The sequence below is a fragment of the Pinus tabuliformis genome, chromosome 3_1 (genome assembly GCF_031772625.1).
Source record: "Pinus tabuliformis cultivar Carrire ecotype Pingquan chromosome 3_1, CPIR1, whole genome shotgun sequence".
Lineage (NCBI taxonomy): Eukaryota > Viridiplantae > Streptophyta > Pinopsida > Pinales > Pinaceae > Pinus > Pinus tabuliformis.
The window spans coordinates 568,832,150-568,851,975 of NC_142301.1; the positions used below are offsets into that span (position 1 = coordinate 568,832,150).

The 19,826-nt window shown below is 37.1% G+C and overlaps 2 protein-coding genes across 3 annotated transcripts; one reads left to right on the top strand and one right to left on the bottom strand.

Moving 5' to 3' along the window:
- Window positions 1-9,004: 9,004 nt before the first annotated feature.
- On the bottom strand, window positions 9,005-16,219 carry LOC149188264 (3beta-hydroxysteroid-dehydrogenase/decarboxylase-like). Of its 2 annotated transcripts, XM_089412972.1 has the most exons (3): window positions 15,808-16,219; window positions 13,977-14,060; window positions 9,005-9,430 (listed from the first exon to the last, which is right to left on the bottom strand). In XM_089412972.1, the coding sequence occupies exons 1-2, from the start codon at window positions 16,070-16,072 to the stop codon at window positions 14,026-14,028; spliced, it is 300 nt and encodes a 99-aa protein (XP_089269098.1). In that variant the 5' UTR covers window positions 16,073-16,219; the 3' UTR covers window positions 9,005-9,430; window positions 13,977-14,025. The 2 variants fall into 2 exon arrangements, with proteins under 2 accessions (XP_089269098.1, XP_089269097.1); XM_089412971.1 differs by lacking the exon at window positions 13,977-14,060.
- On the top strand, window positions 10,892-13,639 carry LOC149188265 (aquaporin NIP1-1-like; the record flags this gene model as incomplete). The annotated part of the gene is made up of 5 exons (XM_089412380.1): window positions 10,892-11,125; window positions 11,505-11,699; window positions 11,824-11,926; window positions 13,212-13,318; window positions 13,535-13,639. Coding segments are annotated over 5 exons (744 nt in total), but the record flags the coding sequence as incomplete, so codon positions are not given.
- Window positions 16,220-19,826: the final 3,607 nt, after the last annotated feature.

Sequence of the window (19,826 nt, forward strand, 5' to 3'; positions counted from 1 at the left end):
TCACTCAGTGAGCTTACTAAGTTCGAGTTAGTGGGCTTGGAGTTCAATTTGCATGTGTTGATTACTAATTTATAGCAATTTGGTTCAATTGTTTCCAATTGTACTCAGTCAAAATAATTCTAAATGTTAATAAAACTAGTTGGAGGTCAATTATGCAATGGAACAACAATCTAACTCAGAGATCATCAGTTAATTGATTAATCAACCAAAAATAGATCATTCATGCAAGGAAAACGAATTTCGCAGCTGTGGTGGAGATTCCAAGGCAAAGTAAAATCAATTGTAAACTAGTGTTAAGAGGACATGTGTTGCATGCAATCAATGATCAATCCTTATGAATTGTGCAATCAATTTGGAGGAAATTCCTAAAGAATAAGGGTCAATTTCCTCAAGATTTGCGCAAGGAAATAGGGGAATTGGTGAGAAAATATTTGGCTAACTGTTGGCTAGAGCTTGTTCATTGAGCGAGAGAACAATTATTCTTTTGCAGGTTGAACTCAGAGTTGAAACTAGCAATTGTAATGATTTCTCAATTCATTGATTAATGCAAACAGGCTTGAGGGGTTTTTCCCAGTTGGGTTCCCCTAGAAATCACTGTGTATTTGTGGTTTTTCTTATTGCATCTTGTTCTAAATTATGAATTTCATTCTACAAATCAGTAGAGTAGAATTATGTCTCTTGATTTTAGATTAAATTTCTTGAGCAATTGCAATTTCTATAAAATTTCTACACACCTCACCACATGGTATTTATTATAAAAACTAATCAAGGCACTCAAGCTTTCATCCTCATAGTACAACACACGGATACGTTCTACATGAAGGTTCAAGAATATTATCTTTTAATAATGTAATTTTACACCAATCAACAAATTTCAAGAAGTCATTCGTCTTCCCATCACACTCCAAATTTCCAAAACCTCACCACCTATCTCTAAAAACCCTCTTAAACCAATGCCTATTATTTCCTATTATTACAAAATCCCCATAATTATTACTCCCTATCATCCTAATTCATGAAATCATAATGTTATTATCCTGCCACATGGTAGTTATAAGCATTCGTTAATGCGTTGAACTTTAAATAGATATCCTTTGACCAAAAATCAAATGCATATTTGTAATGTGAACTATATATATATATATATATATATATATATATATATATATATATATATATATATATATATATATATTACATTAAATTTAAATTTTATGAATTATGATGGGTTAAGAGAGCTTAGGTTTTATTTGGTAATCATGTTCCGTTGCTAGATCATGTTGTTGCCGTTTTTGTACCCTGAATCTTCAATGCACCTTAGTGATTGCACGTGACAAGTCTGTTTGATTTTCATATGTGGTTGTACTGTTTAGCTGTCTTGTCTATTTATCTGCTCCAAGCCAATACTCTGCACCAACCCCTCACATTATCCTGCATTACGGTACGTTGTACATGAATAAATGGCATCCAGTACCTCCAAAATTGACACTTTGACTAAACAAGGAGGGCTGCTAGGCAGCAAGTCCCTGCCTTTGAGTTTCTCCTGGCTGAAGAACATGGAAAAGCAACACCAATGTTTCAAAGCATGCTTACGAGAAAAGTTGTAGCTTTACAATATTATTTGTTGACAACATCTGAACCTCATAGCTATGGTGGGGCAAGCAGGGAACCCAAATCTTGAAAGCAATCTCATACCAAATCTGAGAAAAAAATGAAGGAAAAAACCAAAATCAAATTGGAACAGTTGCGAAAATGCACAATTGCAACAGTGATAAAATAGAAGCTACTTTCTCCTGGTTGAAGTAAGTGATCAGTAATGGACTTTTTCAGCATAGAAAGGCAGACCCATGTTGCAACTATTGAACATCAAGTTCATTTTTTTTGGATTATAGAGCCAAAGGATCTAAAATTAGGGAAAACAACCAGGGGAAATTGTAATATAAACTAAGCTTTATTGGCATTTCTCTAGTTCTTATGTTTACTTGCACTATTTTTTGTTATGTTTTGAAAGATACAGATTGAAGATCAAGCCACTAAATCATAAAGAGAGGTGGTATGTAGGAACAAGGACTGTTAATGTCAAAATGCAAGGTGTATTTCATGTATGATCCACACCAATGGACAGATAATATACCAAGAATCTTAATTGTCACACCTGCTTGATCATAGGTCAGAGAGTGAAAAAATGATCAATGGTTTGGTATTGGCTATGAAAACCTTGTATCCCTTAGCTGTGTGGTTCTTCCTCTCCAAATGATTAGAACCACATGTTAAGCACCGTGGCATAAAGATTGGCAAATGCATTAGGGAATTTCCCATATCTTGGGCCACTACCTGTCAGCCCCTATTGTATCTTTTAACATTCTTATACATATAACAAGGGTGTTAGGAACTTAGCTTGGGTGTCTCCCATCCACATGTGTTGTGTATATTGCAAATTTTCTATATGTGTTGAAAGTGTTAGTGTTCCTTGAATACCATTGTACTGTGGAATGCTTAAATGTTGCAATTGGATGCATTCCATGTTCCTATTTGGTGAACTAAGTGCATTAGAGTTGGTTGGGCATCTAAGGCAAAGTTATGGGGAGAATCTTTTAACATTCTTATACATATAACAAGGGTGTTAGGAACTTAGCTTGGGTGTCTCTCATCCACATATGTCGTGCATATTGCAAATGTTCTATGTGTTGAAAGTGTTAGTGTTCCTTGAATACCATTGTACTGTGGAATGCTTAAATGTTACAATTGGATGCATTCCTTGTTCCTATTTGGTGAACTAAGCGCATCAGAGTTGGTTGGGCATCTAAGGAAAAGTTATGGGGAGACCTTAGGTAAAAATTTGTAGTCATACTGTAATATGTGTAGGCTGGCCCAAGATGAACACACATTATTGTGGAAAAAAATGCACCTGAATGACTAACTGTCTAGTTCCCACAGACTGCAACCGATTTTTCAAATTCCAAGCATGTGCAATAATCAATTGGTTTTTATTTTTACTCAATTTCAGCACCTCAAGTTTTCAAACCATGTCCTAACCAAGTTTTGGGTTCCTAACAGTGCTGAGAAGATTTTGGGATTGTTGCTAGTTGTCCTACTGATCCATAATCCAAATTTGAAGCTTAATCTTATTCAATGCTAAGCTCTTTTATGTCTCAGAAACTGGAAAACACCTAACAGAAAATGCACAGCTCTAATACTACAACATTTTCACAACCTTCTATTCTTTAAAAGTGTAATTCCATTCCAAGCCTATGAAATAATCAATTGGTTTTTATTTTTACTCAATTTCGGCACCTCAAGTTTTCAAATCATGTCCTAACCAAGTTTTGGGTTCCTAATAGTGCTGAGAAGATTTTGGGATTGCTACCAGTTGTCCTATTGATTCATAATCCAGATTTGAAGCTTAATTGATTTGAATCTTAATCTTATTCAGTGCTAATCTCTTTTGTGTCTCAGAAATTGGAAAACACCTACCAGAAAATGCACAGCTGTACTGGGTAAGACGAATAAAAATCAATACCCATTATTGAAAAGCAAAGTTAAAAGCCAATTAAAAAAAAGTGTATGACAGATGCATGGATACTTCAAGAATCCTAACAACATGCCTTGCAACCGCTCAGAATGATCCAACCAACTTGTAACGCATAACAGAGCATCACCTTACCAATCTGATAGCGATGTAGACGAGACCCCTAATATTCTACTCTTGACAGCAAAAACATTATAGCAATGAAACTAATTATTGATTCATTTCCCATTGTTTCTGCTAAGAAAGGCTAGTGGAAGAAGCAGGGAAGTGTGACATACTTGTCGTGGTTGAGAAGAAAACCCAATTGCCACAGTTCTTGCTGACTTGGGAAGAAGCAACATTTGAAGCCACCAGGATCAAATTCATGATTGATGGCATGTTGTTAATAGAAGCATTACTAGACCAGTGAAGTGGGAAGGAAGGATTTGTCTTTTTGTCTCCCTGACTTTCGGGTGGAAGAGATGGATGGGTGGAAGAGGTGGGCCCATAAAGCTGTTGTGTTTTTTGCAGCTCTCATTGTTGCTGGGACCATGTGGTATGGCTCCGCAACTACTCTAGTCGAATTATTTGGTGAAGCGTTTGATCATCCACAATGTATAAAGAATTTGACCAAAAGACAAAAACTTTGAACCCATGACTCTTGGTTATGGATCCACTGAATCAATGGTTGCTTCTGACTAAACTCGGTCAACTACTGGCTATGCTCTCTGTGCTACCTTTGCTAGAGAATGAAGAGAACGTGAAGGGACTCAGTTACTCAATTTCTAAGAATCCCAATGTACCTCGAGTTACAAAGATGGATCCCTTGAAGTTGGTAACTATGTCTGCTTTGGATGCCAAAGGATTTCCTGAATATTCTGATGGGGATTTTTCTTTGATCAGTCGTCCCCCAAGTGCCCACAAACATTTATTCTAGGCATTGAAATTGAATGATTGGTAGATGGCTCTGTATTGTTACCATTGATCATACTAAAAAAATCATATATATGGATATACAATACCATCAATAAATAGAACAGTTTGATAGTTTCCTCTGTTTTATGATATTGTATGATCATAGTCAAAGATATTAGTACTGACCTGGTTGAATCTCTAGCTACTACTCAATCATTCAAAAATTCAAAAGACAAAGAACCCAACAATGCTTAGAAGTCAAAGAGACCAGTCCAATAGGTCCCTTATCAAAACTAGAAAGATTGTTGTTAGAGGAATCCATGACCCACACAGACCAGTTGTAAAGGGACATTCATGTAATTTGAAGATCATGTGAACCATGAATTATTATAAACTTCATCTAGTCAACTAGATCATGCAAGTCGAGATTACAAAAGTCGAGGGATATAAAGCATCCACATAAACATAAATATATTCTCCCAAACCTTTCCCTTCTACTTTGTGCCAAAGAGATGAACTAGAAAGAGGTTAACATAGTTGACAAGTGGCATTCCCCATACAAATCCTTGCTAGCAACAATAGGTTTGAACAGATAACATAGGTATGCAACCTCCTACTGCTTTTATGTTTTTAAGGTAGGCTAAAAACACCATATATAGCAGTAGCCTCCTTAAGACAGAGTGCCCTTTGATAGATGCTATGAAGATGAAAAATATCAGAAGTACCAAATCTTCCATGGAATGTGATGCATAATTCTAAAGCGAATTAAAGTTCACCCATCAATATCACAGTTTTTTTGGAACTTATTAACTTGGTGTTGAGCACCCATTTTATTTGTCGCCATAATCTATTCCACTTGTCCAATACGTGGGCCCCATTTTACTTGTCGCCATGATCACCATGCATAGTGCCATATGTGTGACCCACCTGCATGTATGACACATGCCTCTTTACGGCCTATTAACCTATCCTTTAATGAACCAACCTGAGATGTTGTGATAATATTCTTTGTAACCTTTAAGACCCTTCCTCGTTCAATACCCAATCTCGTCTGATATATGAATTGATATGAAGCAAAGCAATGCACTACTAAATCGAGCGAAGGGGGGTCAGGGTTTAGTGGATTAGATGCAGATGCAGAACATAGCATGCCAACAAGGTTGAAGAAGCATGTAAATATCTCTTTGTGCAATGCCCCTGCTCACGGTGAAATGGTGGTAGCCGTGTAAATGCCCATGCAGAAGGCCCAATGTATGCAAAAAGTAGGACGACTGATAATGGGGGGTCGGCTGCTCTTCTTTCTCTTTTAACGGGGCTCTATAATAGGGTTGGTCCACTTTAAGTCAATGTCTACTTTCTTAAGTCTGTAGTCAATGTCTGCTTTCTTAAGTCAATGCTTGGTAGAATCTAAATCCTAACAAGGACAACCAGTGAGCCACCTCCTCGTCGTGCTGCTAGTGAGATATCGAGTAGACCTGCACGGAGCATTTTATTGAGGATAAGTGCAGTTCCTTTTAAGGATTTTATATATTTTGTTGAAGATAATTGCAGTTCCTTTTTAAAGATTTTATATATTTAGTTATGCAAGGATTCAAGCATTCATTTAAGCATAGGCCAAAGCAGGAGTAGAGTCAGTCGATTTGGGAGCTGCTGGAGGAGAAGGAAATGATTAAGAACCTGAGATGCATCCCCAAGGGATTACAAGAATGCCTACAGGAGTGCAATATTGACCACACAAGCATTGTTAGGTACCTCTAGTTAAGTTACCAGGCCTACCAATCGAGCTCTGGCAATAACAACATTTTGTTGCTCAATCAGGAAATTTTGGGTAACTTCATTTGCTTTGGTCCAAACCATTGCATCAATTCTGAGGAAATAGCAGTACAGATGTGTGTAGATATGGATTTAAGGGATAGTTTATGATGGAATTTGTCATAAATTGGTTCTGTTTAAAAATAGACCATTTTGTTTTCACTGGTGTCGTCAGTATGGAAATCGGTCCAGAAATGGACTCTGTACTGTCGCTGACTAAAAGAATATGGACTGTCACTGACTAAAAGAATAAACTGACTCTAGACTTGAGTGCCCAAAAGAATAAACGTCATGCATGTATAAAGAAATTAAAAAAGTATCACTTCTTTCTTTGTGTTTATTTTTTAACAATTCCTTTTAGAATTTTAAAAATAGACCATTTTGTTTTCACTGGTGTCGTCAGTATGGAAATCAGTCTAGAAATGGACTCTAGACTGCTGCTAACTAAAAGAATAAATTGACTCTGGACTTGAGTGCCCAAAAGAATAAACGACATGCCTGTACAAAGAAAATAAAAAATATCACTTCTTTCTTTGTGTTTATTTTTTAACAATTCCTTTCAGAATTTTTTTCGTTGTATTTAAGCACCAACCGCAGGGATTTCAAAGAAATTGCAAAATTGTGGTACCTTTGGAAATTTTTGGAGCGGAATGTGTATTCACGGGCATAGCAGAGGCATGCAATGTAGGGGGCTTGGGTAACGATGCTTCACTCTACTCCTCGAGAGCTTTGTTCAACTTCTTCTATTTGGCATGAAGTGCTGCCTTGGCAGTCCTCCTTCCTCCTTTTTAACTAATGATAATGCTTCTGGCAGTCCTCCTTCCTCCTTTTTAACAAAAGATAATGCTTCTCACATAGAGTCTTCGCCTCTTCGCCTCTACTACTAGCCCTTGAACATGCTATAAAGATAAAAGGGATGCTGCGGATTTGGACCAAAAATATGAGGAAATAGTTTTGTGCGAAATATAATCAAGCCAGACTTTGGTAGGCTAAGATACAGGATTTGGTGACCAAGAGAATGTGATGTGAAGACAAGTGGAGTATGGTGTGAGCCATGTGTAAATCTTGTAAACCCGATATTTGTTTAAAGATATACTCATAATTGGTATAAACATAAAATGTTTGCTAACTAATGTTAGCATTAGTTAAGAGAAACTAAAAATCTTGTGAGACTCTTTGTATCAATTGACATTTACTATAAGTTTTAGAACACCTTGCCTCGATATGAGGCCAAATAATACCTCCAAGTTGTTGTATTGGTTGAAATAACAATGGGATGAAGCTCATAGGCAGATGAAAAGTCCTTTATAAGATATAAATATAAAACATTAAGTTAAACAAGGGAAGCTGCGAGGCAGCGAGTCCCTGCATCAAGTTAACCTTTGTCCGGCCGGAAGTGTGCACACTAGCGTTCTCCTCTAAGCTTCTAGTTAGCTCATCGAAAAGACTGACTCCCGGGCAAACTAAGGTCCTGTCAGATTGCATAGCACATGCTAAAAGCTGCGATGCCTGCCAGAGGTATGGACCAATGGAGTACAAGTCGGCTTCCGACTTAGACCCGATTATCAAGCCTTGGCCATTTCGAGCTTGGGCAATGGATATCATCGGACTATCCCAGATCGTCAAGTACACAGTCATGCGCCATACTCACAGTCTTTACTAGGACCTCTGCTTAGTCTAGAAGCTCTAGTCATAGAATTCTCCTCTAAGCTTCTAGTTAGCTCATCGAAAAGACTGACTCCCGGGAAAACTAAGGTCCTGTCAGATTGCATAGCACATGCTAAAAGCTGCGATGCCTGCCAGAGGTATGGACCAATGCAGTACAAGCCGGCTTCCGACTTAGACCCGATTATCAAGCCTTGGCCATTTCGAGCTTGGGCAATGGATATCATCGGACTATCCCAGATCGTCAAGTACACAGTCATGCGCCATACTCACAGTCTTTACTAGGACCTCTGCTTAGTCTAGAAGCTCTAGTCATAGAATCACTTCTAGACATAGAACCTCTAGTCTTTGCATAGCAAGTCAATCACAGCCAGGAGTAGCCTTAAGGGCATAGCCAAGTAGGTCCTATTTGATGTGGCATCAATGATACACTGCCTCTCCTTTGTGAGCTTGATATGCTAGTTTCGTAATCATCGGCATCCCAGCAGAGACGATAAAAGCATAAAAATGAGAGTTTTAGCAGCCTGCCAGAGGTATGGACCAATGCAGCACAAGCCGGCTTCCGACTTAGACCCGATTATCAAGCCTTGGCCATTTCGAGCTTGGGCAATGGATATCATCGGACTATCCCAGATCGTCAAGTACACAGTCATGCGCCATACTCACAGTCTTTACTAGAACCTCTGCTTAGTCATAGAATCACTTCTAGACATAGAACCTCTAGTCTTTGCATAGCAAGTCAATCACAGCCAGGAGTAGCCTTAAGGGCATAGCCAAGTAGGTCCTATTTGATGTTTGTGAGCTTGATATGCTAGTTTCGTAATCATCGGCATCTCAGCAGAGACGATAAAAGCATAAAAATGAGAGTTTTAGCACCATGGCAGATCCAAATGCATAGCATCAAGTTAAAATAATCATTTCTTATGACAAATTGTAACATGTGAAGAGTACAAGACAAGCACGACATTATGCCTATGAAGCAGATTATGCCTATAAAGCAAATTGATACTTTTTTCAGACAGTTTTCATATATATAGAAAAAACGAAACTAGAATACTGGCATCAATGATACACTGATTCTTTAGATTCAAGGAGCGTTGTTATTTCTAATCAGGGCAGTCTGCAGTGCCTCTCCTTTTTCAGCTTGATATGCTTGTTTTGTAACCATCGGCATCCCAGCAAAGACGATAAAAGCATAAAAATGAGAGTTTCAGCACCATGGCAGATACAAATGCATAGCATCAAGTTAAAATAAGCATTTCTTATGACAGACTGTAACATGTGAAGAATACAAGACAAGGACGACATTATGCCTATGAAGCAGACTGAAACTGGAATACTGGTTAGATTCTTTAGATTCAAGGAACGCTGTTATTTGCAATCAGGGCAGTTTGCAGTGCTTCTCCTTTGTCAGCTTGATATGCTAGTTTTGTAATCATCGGCATGCCAGCAGAGACGATAAAAGCATAAAAATGAGAGTTTCAGCACCATGGCAGATCCAAATGCATATTTGAAGCATCTGTCGTAGACCTGTAACAGACAAGGAAGCGGGGAATTAAGACAACGCGTAAAGTAATGCAAAAATAGGCGTGAGATTCAGAATTTTGACTATACAACTGAAACATACTCCATAATCATATGCTCTTCGTTCAAGATGTTATTGTTTTCTTGGTTTCTTTTTTCTTCGTGTTTCTACTTTTACGATGTCGATAATCAGAAGAGTCATGAGAACAAGTGCTAAGAGAAACAATGCCGCTAGTTGAGTAAGTTGGCTTATGCTAATGGATTCCATGTAATGTGAAGCAGAGAGATGTATGTCAATATCTAGGTGGAGAAGGTGGTTTTCTTTTGTAAGCGAGAAATTAGGCATTGCTTTTGCCAATTTATAAAAGAGTTCAATGTGTTTGCAAACTGGTTTTAAGTGTGAATGGAACTGGGTTTTTGAGAATATTTTACTGTACAACCAAATAAGGAAAGCCATGCAAGATCACAAGACTTGAATGCGGGGTAAACTGCTGACACGTGCAGAAGTAAGTACGTATACGGATTGATTTGGAATGGATCTGAAATACTTGAAGATCAGATTGGAGGAGGCCAGTATTAAATGATCGCTATAAAACGGAGAACTTACGTTAAGTGAGCAATCGATTGGCATATGAAATGATGTATGTGACGGCAAAAGTAAATGGGAGATTAGGTGATGTATCTGACATCAGGGGCAGATCTCAAATGAAATCTTAGGGTTAGATTGTGGCCAAGATATTCTAATAAACAATTTGCAATTAAGCGATCTATCTGACATCGGAAGCAGATGGCATATGAGATGATGTATGTGACGGCAATAAATGGGAAATTAGGTGATGTATCTGACATCAGGGGCAGATCTCAAATGGAATCTTAGTGTTAGATTGTAGGTCACTATTTTCTTGGTCTTCCAACTACTTCAGAAAGGAGCATCCATCAATCCACTGACCACCTATTCACCTTGATTAATCAATGGATCTGCTTTGGTCTTTGACCAATATGTCCTTACCCTACTACATGCCAATCTTGATTTCCGGAATGTCTTATGTCATTATTTATATGCTGCAGTATACTAGAATGAGAAAGATTTGAGAACAAATGCAAAGACTTCCTGTTTAAAGTCTAAATAAGTCTTGTTCTAGGCAACTCGTATTTGGGTTAAGTTATTATATTCAACAAACAAAGATCTTTGACAAGTATCGTACTGCTTGACTAATAGTAAATGGTTAAGCATGTACTAAGGTCCATAAGTTGAAAACCTTTGATCCCTTAAAAACATTATAACCCTGATTCAGACTTTCCTTTTCAGTTAAGCTGTTTGCAGTATTGTACCGCGAATTCTTGTAGGGTTGGTGAATTCTTGTTCTCTTAGACACAAGAAGAGGGAAATTGCATTTTCTGAGGTGTGGGTACTGTCGCAATAAACACTACTCTGTTAACTTTCATGATATTTGAACTTGAACATATTTAGTGCAGGTGTTAGCAGAAATTATTGGGACATTTTTCCTGATATTTTCAGGATGTGGATCAGTCGTTATTGATCAGAAAAGCGATCATTCCATCACTCATCTGGGTGTATCGCTTGTTTGGGGAATGGCAGTAATGATCATAATTTATGCCATAGGTCATATTTCTGGAGCTCATCTCAACCCTGCAGTGACTCTGGCCTCTGCACTTCTGCGAAGATTTCCTTGGGCTCAAGTATGTATACAATTGTTTTAGGCAAATTAATATATGGACGGAGATTGCTAAACTTATGTTGATTGTAAATTCTGGAATATTTGAGAATTTGTTGATTATAGATGGGGGAATATTTGAGAATTTGAGAGATAAAGGGAGATTAATTAATCAACTCTTTTTTTAATGGTCAGATTAAGAAAATTTAAGAATCTGCAATCTACATAAATTCAATGCTCAGAATATGTTGATTTCAGATTCTTTGAATCTTGACATATTCTTGGAATCTGCAATGGACAGAAGTTTAACACTCCGGGATCGTTATGTTGATTACAGATTCCAGAAATATAAAAAATGAAAAAAAAAGTTTGAAATATGGTTTTGTATGGGATTAAAATCACAGGTTCCAGCCTACATAGGAGCTCAAGTTATTGCAGCAATATCTGCTGGATTTGTCCTCCGTTTGATGTTTGGAGAAGTGGCACACATAGCAGCCACAGTACCTACTGGCTCAGACATGCAGTCCTTCGTGTTAGAAATACTTATCACGTTTTTCCTAATGTTTGTGGTTTCTGCTGTCTCTACTGATACCAAAGCGGTATCTATTTCTGACTACCCTCGATTTTTCTTGAACTATTTGTATTCATTTAATAAGGATGAGATATGCCTGCACATGCCATTAAATTTCTTATTACAGTAACCGCGAGTTTCCAATGGAACAGATAGGAGAATTGGCAGGACTGGCAGTTGGAACAACGATTGCAATGAATGTAATCATAGCTGGGTATGATCAAAGCAAGGTTTTAAAGTTTCTATGCAAAAGAGGTCTTCCAACTACTTCAGAAAGGAGCATCCATCAATCCACTGACCACCTATTCACCTTGATTAATCAATGGATCTGCTTTGGTCTTTGACCAATATGTCCTTACCCTACTACATGCCAATCTTGATTTCCGGAATGTCTTATGTCATTATTTATATGCTGCAGTATACTAGAATGAGAAAGATTTGAGAACAAATGCAAAGACTTCCTGTTTAAAGTCTAAATAAGTCTTGTTCTAGGCAACTCATATTTGGGTTAATTTATTATATTCAACAAACAAAGATCTTTGACAAGTATCGTACTGCTTGACTAATAGTAAATGGTTAAGCATGTACTAAGGTCCATAAGTTGAAAACCTTTGATACCTTAAAAACATTATGTGCTTCATAGAGTGCAGGCGTTATCAGCATATTAACCCTTCGGTGATACCTTGTAAAAGCCCTCAAAGGTTCGGGCCTCTGTAGCTGACGTGAGGCAGAACAGTGATGAAAAGGAAGGGAATTGTGGCTCCTATGTCAGCAGATCCTGAGCAAAGGAGGAGCTAAAGGATAGTTCCAGATCTATAGTAATTTCTGTAGCAACTTTGGTTACAAACTTCTGGTTAGGGCTTCTGGATTGATTTCAGTTCTGTAGAATTCATTTTATGATTAAAATCTGCACTCTTGAATTTTGGTTAATCTATACATACATTGTTCTGTCAAGCTCAGGTTTTGAAGATTGGATTGTATGAATTACTGTATATTGAATTGGATTATTCATTCTGCTCACTACAATGTTACAATTATTGACACAGTGTACCAGAAAATACATAGAGCAAAAGAACTACAACAATATGTGAGCTGTTTGTATCAAGAAGACAAGAATTAATTGGCCAATTCTTTCATGGCATACCTTTATGTTCAGTACTGCTGCCCATGATAGGCATTAACCAGTGTTTGGATTGGGTCAAAACTGTGTAATGAGCGGGTTGATCAAAAGACCCCCTTGACCAACATAGTCCCTCTCATGTGTGTTGAGTAGATGTAATAAATAGGCGTTGAATACGAATAAGAGAGGGGTGTAACCATTAGTACTTGATATTGTACTTCAATGATTGAACTAAAGGATACATAAGAGGTATATGACAGAAAATGCAGCTGGTATTAAGTACCCAACCTTGAACCTTAAGGTCAAAACTCTTTGCTAATCTAATTGAAATTCATAGCCTTCATTCAGGCCTCTCCAAAATATGTTGATGACTAGAAACTACGTTACGTTTTCTCATTGTCTGACTTCTTGCATGGCTAGTTTTTCAAGGTTATCTGGTTGGAAATGGAATTACAGATGAAGCATTTGACAGCACACAGGTGCCTTTTGCACATGGAAAGGGACTTATTTCAGATGAATTATACCAGGTGTGTACCCTGCAACAGAAAAATAAGATACCATAGAATCATAGGCACAATTTTTGTATTCTTCATACAAGGATGGTAGTTCTAAGGATGCCATTTGACTACTAGTCTAATATGGTATTATTTTACGAGTTGTTTACTGTTATGTTTAGAGAATTTAAATCAGTTGGCATTTCAGCAGGTGTTGAATATAGAACTTCTCCATACTTGTTGCTGCAGGCAGTAAAGGAGACTTGCAATGGTAGCTATTCGTATTCCACCAATGCTTTTTGTCAATCGAAGATATTAGAAGTGTGGGAGGTAATGCTTGTAGTCCACTCCTGAGATGACATTAAAGTATTGAATATACACAGTTCATTACCTCAAGGTGTTGGTATACTATACAAGTTGCACATTAGTATAGATTCAATGTCATGAGAAGTTTAGGATACATGACTAAAACAGTTACACATAAATTGTATAAACATGAAGATGTCACCGTTCATTACCTCAAGGTGTTGGTATACTATACAAGTTGCACATTAGTATAGATTCAATATCATGAGAAGTTTAGGATACATGACTAAAACAGTTACACATAAATTGCATAAACATGAAGATGTCATTGCAGCAAAAAGACAATAATGAAGGTTCAAGAAGCTTCAATCAGTTAGTTCCTTACCTGGATCGCTTTTGCTCACATATTATTATCAGCACATAAAAATTTATCTCTACCCAGGAGCAGGCCCAGTTACGGATCCATTGCCTACATAAAATTCAAATCAATTCCAACAATAAATACTCTAAGGGATAATGGAGAACTCGCACTTGCACCAAAAATACTAAATTAACTCCAAACCTATTGCAAATATTGTAATTTCGATAGGAATATCCACAAGAAGATGCAAATATTGTGGAAACATGTTCTTCAAATCAAAAGACAAAGAATTAAATAAAAGCTGGCCTCATAAAATAACAGGCATTTATTGAGTAAAGATAAGCTATAATAGAAACATCAGAATGCAATGTTGCAGGAAAATAAATGATAACAGAGACTATAAGTATAGCAATCGTACCTTGTCTCCATTATTTCTGATCAGGTTGCTGTTCTCTAATGCAATAGGCTATATACTCTAAGTTGTAGAATAAATATCAGTATCTACTAAATATTTTCAGATAGCATCTGCATGTGCTACCTATCAACATCCTTTCACTCAGGGTTAGCCAAAGAGAAAAATGCAATACTGTGATCTGGTTGCTTGTGTTCCTCCTCTAACTGGATTTCACCTTTTGTTAACCACTCTTATCTACGGGTTCTCTTTCCATAAACATTAAACTCAGAATGAGCAGAAAACTCAAACAGCGATGCCAAAGGTTCGAGTTTTAAAAACGTGAATGCAGCCCATATGTTGACCTCAATCTCCCTCATCAAAACATATCAGAAAATTAACACAGCCGGCCAAAATGTAGCTCGAGATATGGAAATCTGTGCTCCTATAATTCTATGTTTCATGGCCAAAAAATATCGTCTTTCCATAAGGAAACCAAATCCATGAACTACAAAAACCCCATGGAAAATAGAAACCTATGGATCTATGGAAAAGAGAAACCTATGGATCGATTACTAGCATTTAGTTAATGGATGGAAATTGTTTATCGGCCATGAACCTTTATTAACAAGAGAGTCTGATACTTCAATGCGGATAATGCAATAAGCACACCTTTACAAGAGAATTCTTCCAAAAAGAACTTATTAACACCGGTTCTTAACAGAAAACTTGTTAACAGTGGTTCTTGCATCCCATCCCTTTTAAAGAAGGGCTCAAAGCCTCAATCAAACATGGAAAGCAAGAACCCTCCATTAAAAGTGCTGCAGGACTACCTTTGCATCGTATTATAGCGAACACAAATCGGCAAGCTAAACATCGATAGAAAACTCGCAGTAAGTTTCTGCATTTGATCTATTTACAATGAAATCCCAGCACTCTGAACATCAAGAAAACTGAATACTTCATAGAAAAGTAAAATAATTGGCAATGGACTCTAAATTTTTATCGGCAAATTCATTTAAACTGTTAATAGTACCTTCAAAACATCTCACTCGAAAATCTCCATGCTAAAGCAGCAACATGCTTCATCTCATGATCAAAATTAAACCATGAAATAATCCATGGAAACACAATACCCTACCATCCGCACAAAATCCACAAAACTAAATGCAATTGTAAATAGAAAACTGCAGCAAAGAAAATTGAAATGAAAATATCCACAATATCTATCACTTTTAATCTCTTTCCAATGAAGAAACGTTCAAACAAGAAAAAAATCGCAGAAACGGCAAAACGACAGGTAATTGCCACAAAATCCATTGAACTTTTACAGCAAATTGCGCAGCAGAGGCATTGAAAGCCAAAACCAACCCGAAGAACCCGAAGAAAAAGCAAGCTATGATCCAGCGCGGAAAAAATCAATACCGGTAATTAAGATTTAATAACTGGAAGTATATGCCTAACCTTCAACCAGCTCCGACTTGTTTCTGACATCGACGCCATAGTATACAGCCCGTCCAGACTTGAGAGCCTCAGCAAGAATCGAACTCTGCTCTTCGTTTTCATCCAAAGTCATTGTACGAGCAAAATCGGCAATTCTTACGATCCATCGACCGGATTCCAGAAGTTGCCGAACAAGATGACGAGCCACAAATCCTCGTCCTCCTGTCACAACGCAGCAATCAAATTCTACTGCCGGGAAATTTTTCAAACCCTCCTCAATCGCCATTGACGAGCCGGAAGCGAAATTGAAGGAATTCCCTTGCTCTGCAGATTTTTATGCTTGAGACTGACTTGACTGGACTGGTTTTCATGGACATGAGGACAATTCGTTACTTCCTGATAGATTGATTACCGTCTTTTACTGTGTATATATTCTTAAGCAAAGGTGGTTAGGTATGGTCGGCTGATTAAAGTCACTTTTTGTGCCTTAAAAGAAAAGGAAGGAGAATGGCTCACCATATATTTATACAGTATGATTCCCTCTCGGCTCAGACCAGGTAGTTGTACACGAGTAAAAGAAGTATAATCTAAAATGACCAAAGAGGGTATATTAGTGATGTAATTTAACATTAAAAGGGAACGAAGCTCTTGGAAAACTAAAAATTAAAACACGTCCATGTGGGCCCTGCTCACCTCCTTCTCAGTGGGATAGCAGGGCCACATGGCTCGCCTCCTTCTCTGTGGGATAGCATGGAGGCACTAAACCATGCCACTTAACATTGTATCATGGTCATATGTCAATATAGGAGGCAGAAGGATAATCCAACTATCCACTGCACATGCACCAGTTTTTCAATTTCATGGCCTTCTAGGTTTGTCTCATCCAGCTGCCAACACTCCCAGATGAGCAGAACACATTAAGCCCTATTTTTTTCATCTTTTCGCAGAATAGTGGTTGTTTACAAGACTGACTCCTCCTCTGTGTGCTCTATGACATGAGCCTTCTGCTAAGGCCCTCCCTGGTTGGTTTTCTGGTCAGCGAACTGTTTTCTGCAGTGCTTCTTCATATGGCCTGTGTTGCCACAATAATGACAAATGGTCTTCTGTCCCTGGGAGCCATCCTCCCCGCTGTGCTGCCCTTTCTTCTTGGCCCCTTTTCCTTTGCCTTTGAAATTGGCCGCAAAGGCCTGCTCAGAACCCTCTGTCTCAGTGTTGCTCCCGAACTGTTTCTTCCATCCGTCCTGTTGTAAGAGCTTGTTGCAAAGCTCTCCAAACTTCAGGTAAACATCCGTAGCTCTGAATCTGGATTTCTGTGTATGTCATCCTGGAGCATAAAGCCTTGAGTGCTGCCTACGAAGGCCAAGAAATCCTAGCGTCAGGCTCTACCTTCTCCTCTTTCCTTCCCTGCGTACACATCGGTATGCCCCAAGCCGCCGTCCACCCAGGTTCACGCTGTATGAAAAAAATGAGCTCTGTACTTGTTAAATCGGCAAATCTGTATTCATCCATCAAAACAGTGTATGCAGCTTGTGAGTATTAGAACAGGCCTGCCATTGCCTTCCCTGTGGGGGTTTTGCTGCTCCATATGCACATTGGTCAGAGGCGTTGATATTGGGGATCCCTACCAGCCGTAGCCTATCTATACCCCCATGCCACCCACAAGAAGCCAAGGGCCGGACTCTGCTGAGTGGGTGTAGCGTGTTCAGGTCTAAAATAAGATTGATGTCCGTGTAGCGTGTTCATGTCTAAAATAAGATTGATGTCCATCACCCGGAAGACACGCTTCGACCTTTCCCCCTGACTGAATGCCTACGATCAAACCTATCTTGCTGCTTGCCTTCTCCCTTCCTGCCTGAGAGGATATATTACCCATAGTCCCCCGGGACGGGGCTTACCCTACGGAACCTTAGTTCCTACTTCGCATTGATGCTATGTTACATGCGATGCACCTGTTGATGAGGATCATGCGACAGACACTGAGTTGCAGTCAGCTAGTGCAGGGTACGGACACCTGCACAACACCTGTTAAGATCAAACCGTAGCATACCCTGCAACCTTAGCATATACCTGTTTGCAGATAATACGAATTAACGAATTAATGCTAGCATTAACACGAGACCGTTGACGGTCAGCCATAATGAACTGGGCCTAAATAGCAATTTAACCTATGTTCGGGCCTCTTCCGCCTCGGGAAGAGGCCAAATAAGATGGGAAAGCTTCAGCGGGGAATCAGACTTTGGCTATCTGGGGAGAACACCGCACAACGCATTTCCGAACTTTATACTAAGCACCGTATAACACACTAAAAAAACTGCAGGACTAATAAGACCTCCAAGTTGTTGTATTGGTTGAAATAACAACGGGATGAAGCTCATAAGCAGATGAAAAGTCCTTTATAAGATATAAATATAAAACATTAATTTAAATTGAATTAGATAACTTTAGTTTTTGTGCTAGTAATAATGCAAAGCTGAAAACCGATTACTATAGTCCCTGCCAGCCCTTTGGGCAGGGAACTATTGTTGCTCGATAAACCACAACCAAATCTAAACATTTCACTCACTTGTGCTTTTAAAATGATTTTTATTTTCTTAGGCGTAAATTTATAATTATAATTTTCTATTCTTTAAATAATATTTTTAATGTAAAGTAGATTTAATTCTTTCAAAAATGCAAGACATTTTTGGAAATTTAATAATTTAAAATTATTTTATTTTTTAATTAAAAATTATTTCTTATAAAATCTTAACATTGCATTCTCTAAATTATGTTTTTAAATTTAGAAATAAAATTTTCTATTATAAAGATGCAAAAGTTTTAAATTATATTTTTTCAAAATTCTGAAAAAAAATTAAGAAAAAAAATATTGATAAAAAAATTTCAAAGCGATTTTAACTAATCTCCTATGAAATAGGAAAAATCATAGTTTTGGGTTGTTGATGCAATATGGTCTAAATATTTCATGTATTTTCAATGACATTTTTCTGCTTGTAAAAATACAATTTAAAACATAGAATTTTTGGGACATTTTCTACGTTTAATAATACAATTTAAGACATAGAATATTTGAGATCTTATTAAAAATCATATCATTGAATTATAATGAAATAATTAAAACATTATTCATTATTACACAATTCAAATATTTTTAAAATTTTTTAGAAGGTTGAATTTATTTATATGATAAAAAATACATTTTAAATCATCACAATCTCACTTAAAATCATTAAATTTTTAAAATAAAACTTAAAATCATTAAATTGAATTAAATTAAAACAAAAAATACCAAAAAAGTAATTTCAAACTTAATAAAAATCCTCCTATAAAATTCAATAAAAAAAAGTATATTCCACTAGCAATACTTTCACTACTCATTGACTTTTTACGTTGGCATAGGGGATAGGGGAGAAAACTGGTCCCAGTTTACCACCACTAACCTAGCTTGAATTTGACCGTGTGGCTCAAGTGGAGAGCTCTTTGCCAACAATTTTGTATCTTGCTTTTTTTCTCTCAAAATTTTACTAACATATTTTTGGCGTATCTTAGTTTTTTCCTCTCAATTTTTTACTAACATATTTTTGGTTCTAACTAGCTATATTATCCTTGCCTCTCCATTTGCACTGTCTCGCCCATTGGAAAATTTAATTCCTGGCATTAAACAACTTAAACAATTTAGATACATATAAAGCATAGAACGTTCGAATTAATTATATTATATTTTGTTTTGTTTGTTAAATAAGGTTTCTATTCTATATTTTATTTTTATTTTTATCTTGAATGAAGAAAAATATCTTTTTAATTTTTAACGAATAAGAAAATATTTCCACATTCTTGTTTATAAAATATTTATAAATAAAAATATTTATTGTACTAATTAAATTGTTTTTTCCAAAAACAATTATATTCTTGATTCAAAAATCAAAATATTGTTAAAAGCATTATTGTAACCATTATACTATATATTATTAATTCATACATATAGAGAGCAAGAGAAAAAATTCAATATAAAGAATCTAAAACTTGTTTGCTTAATTGGTGTG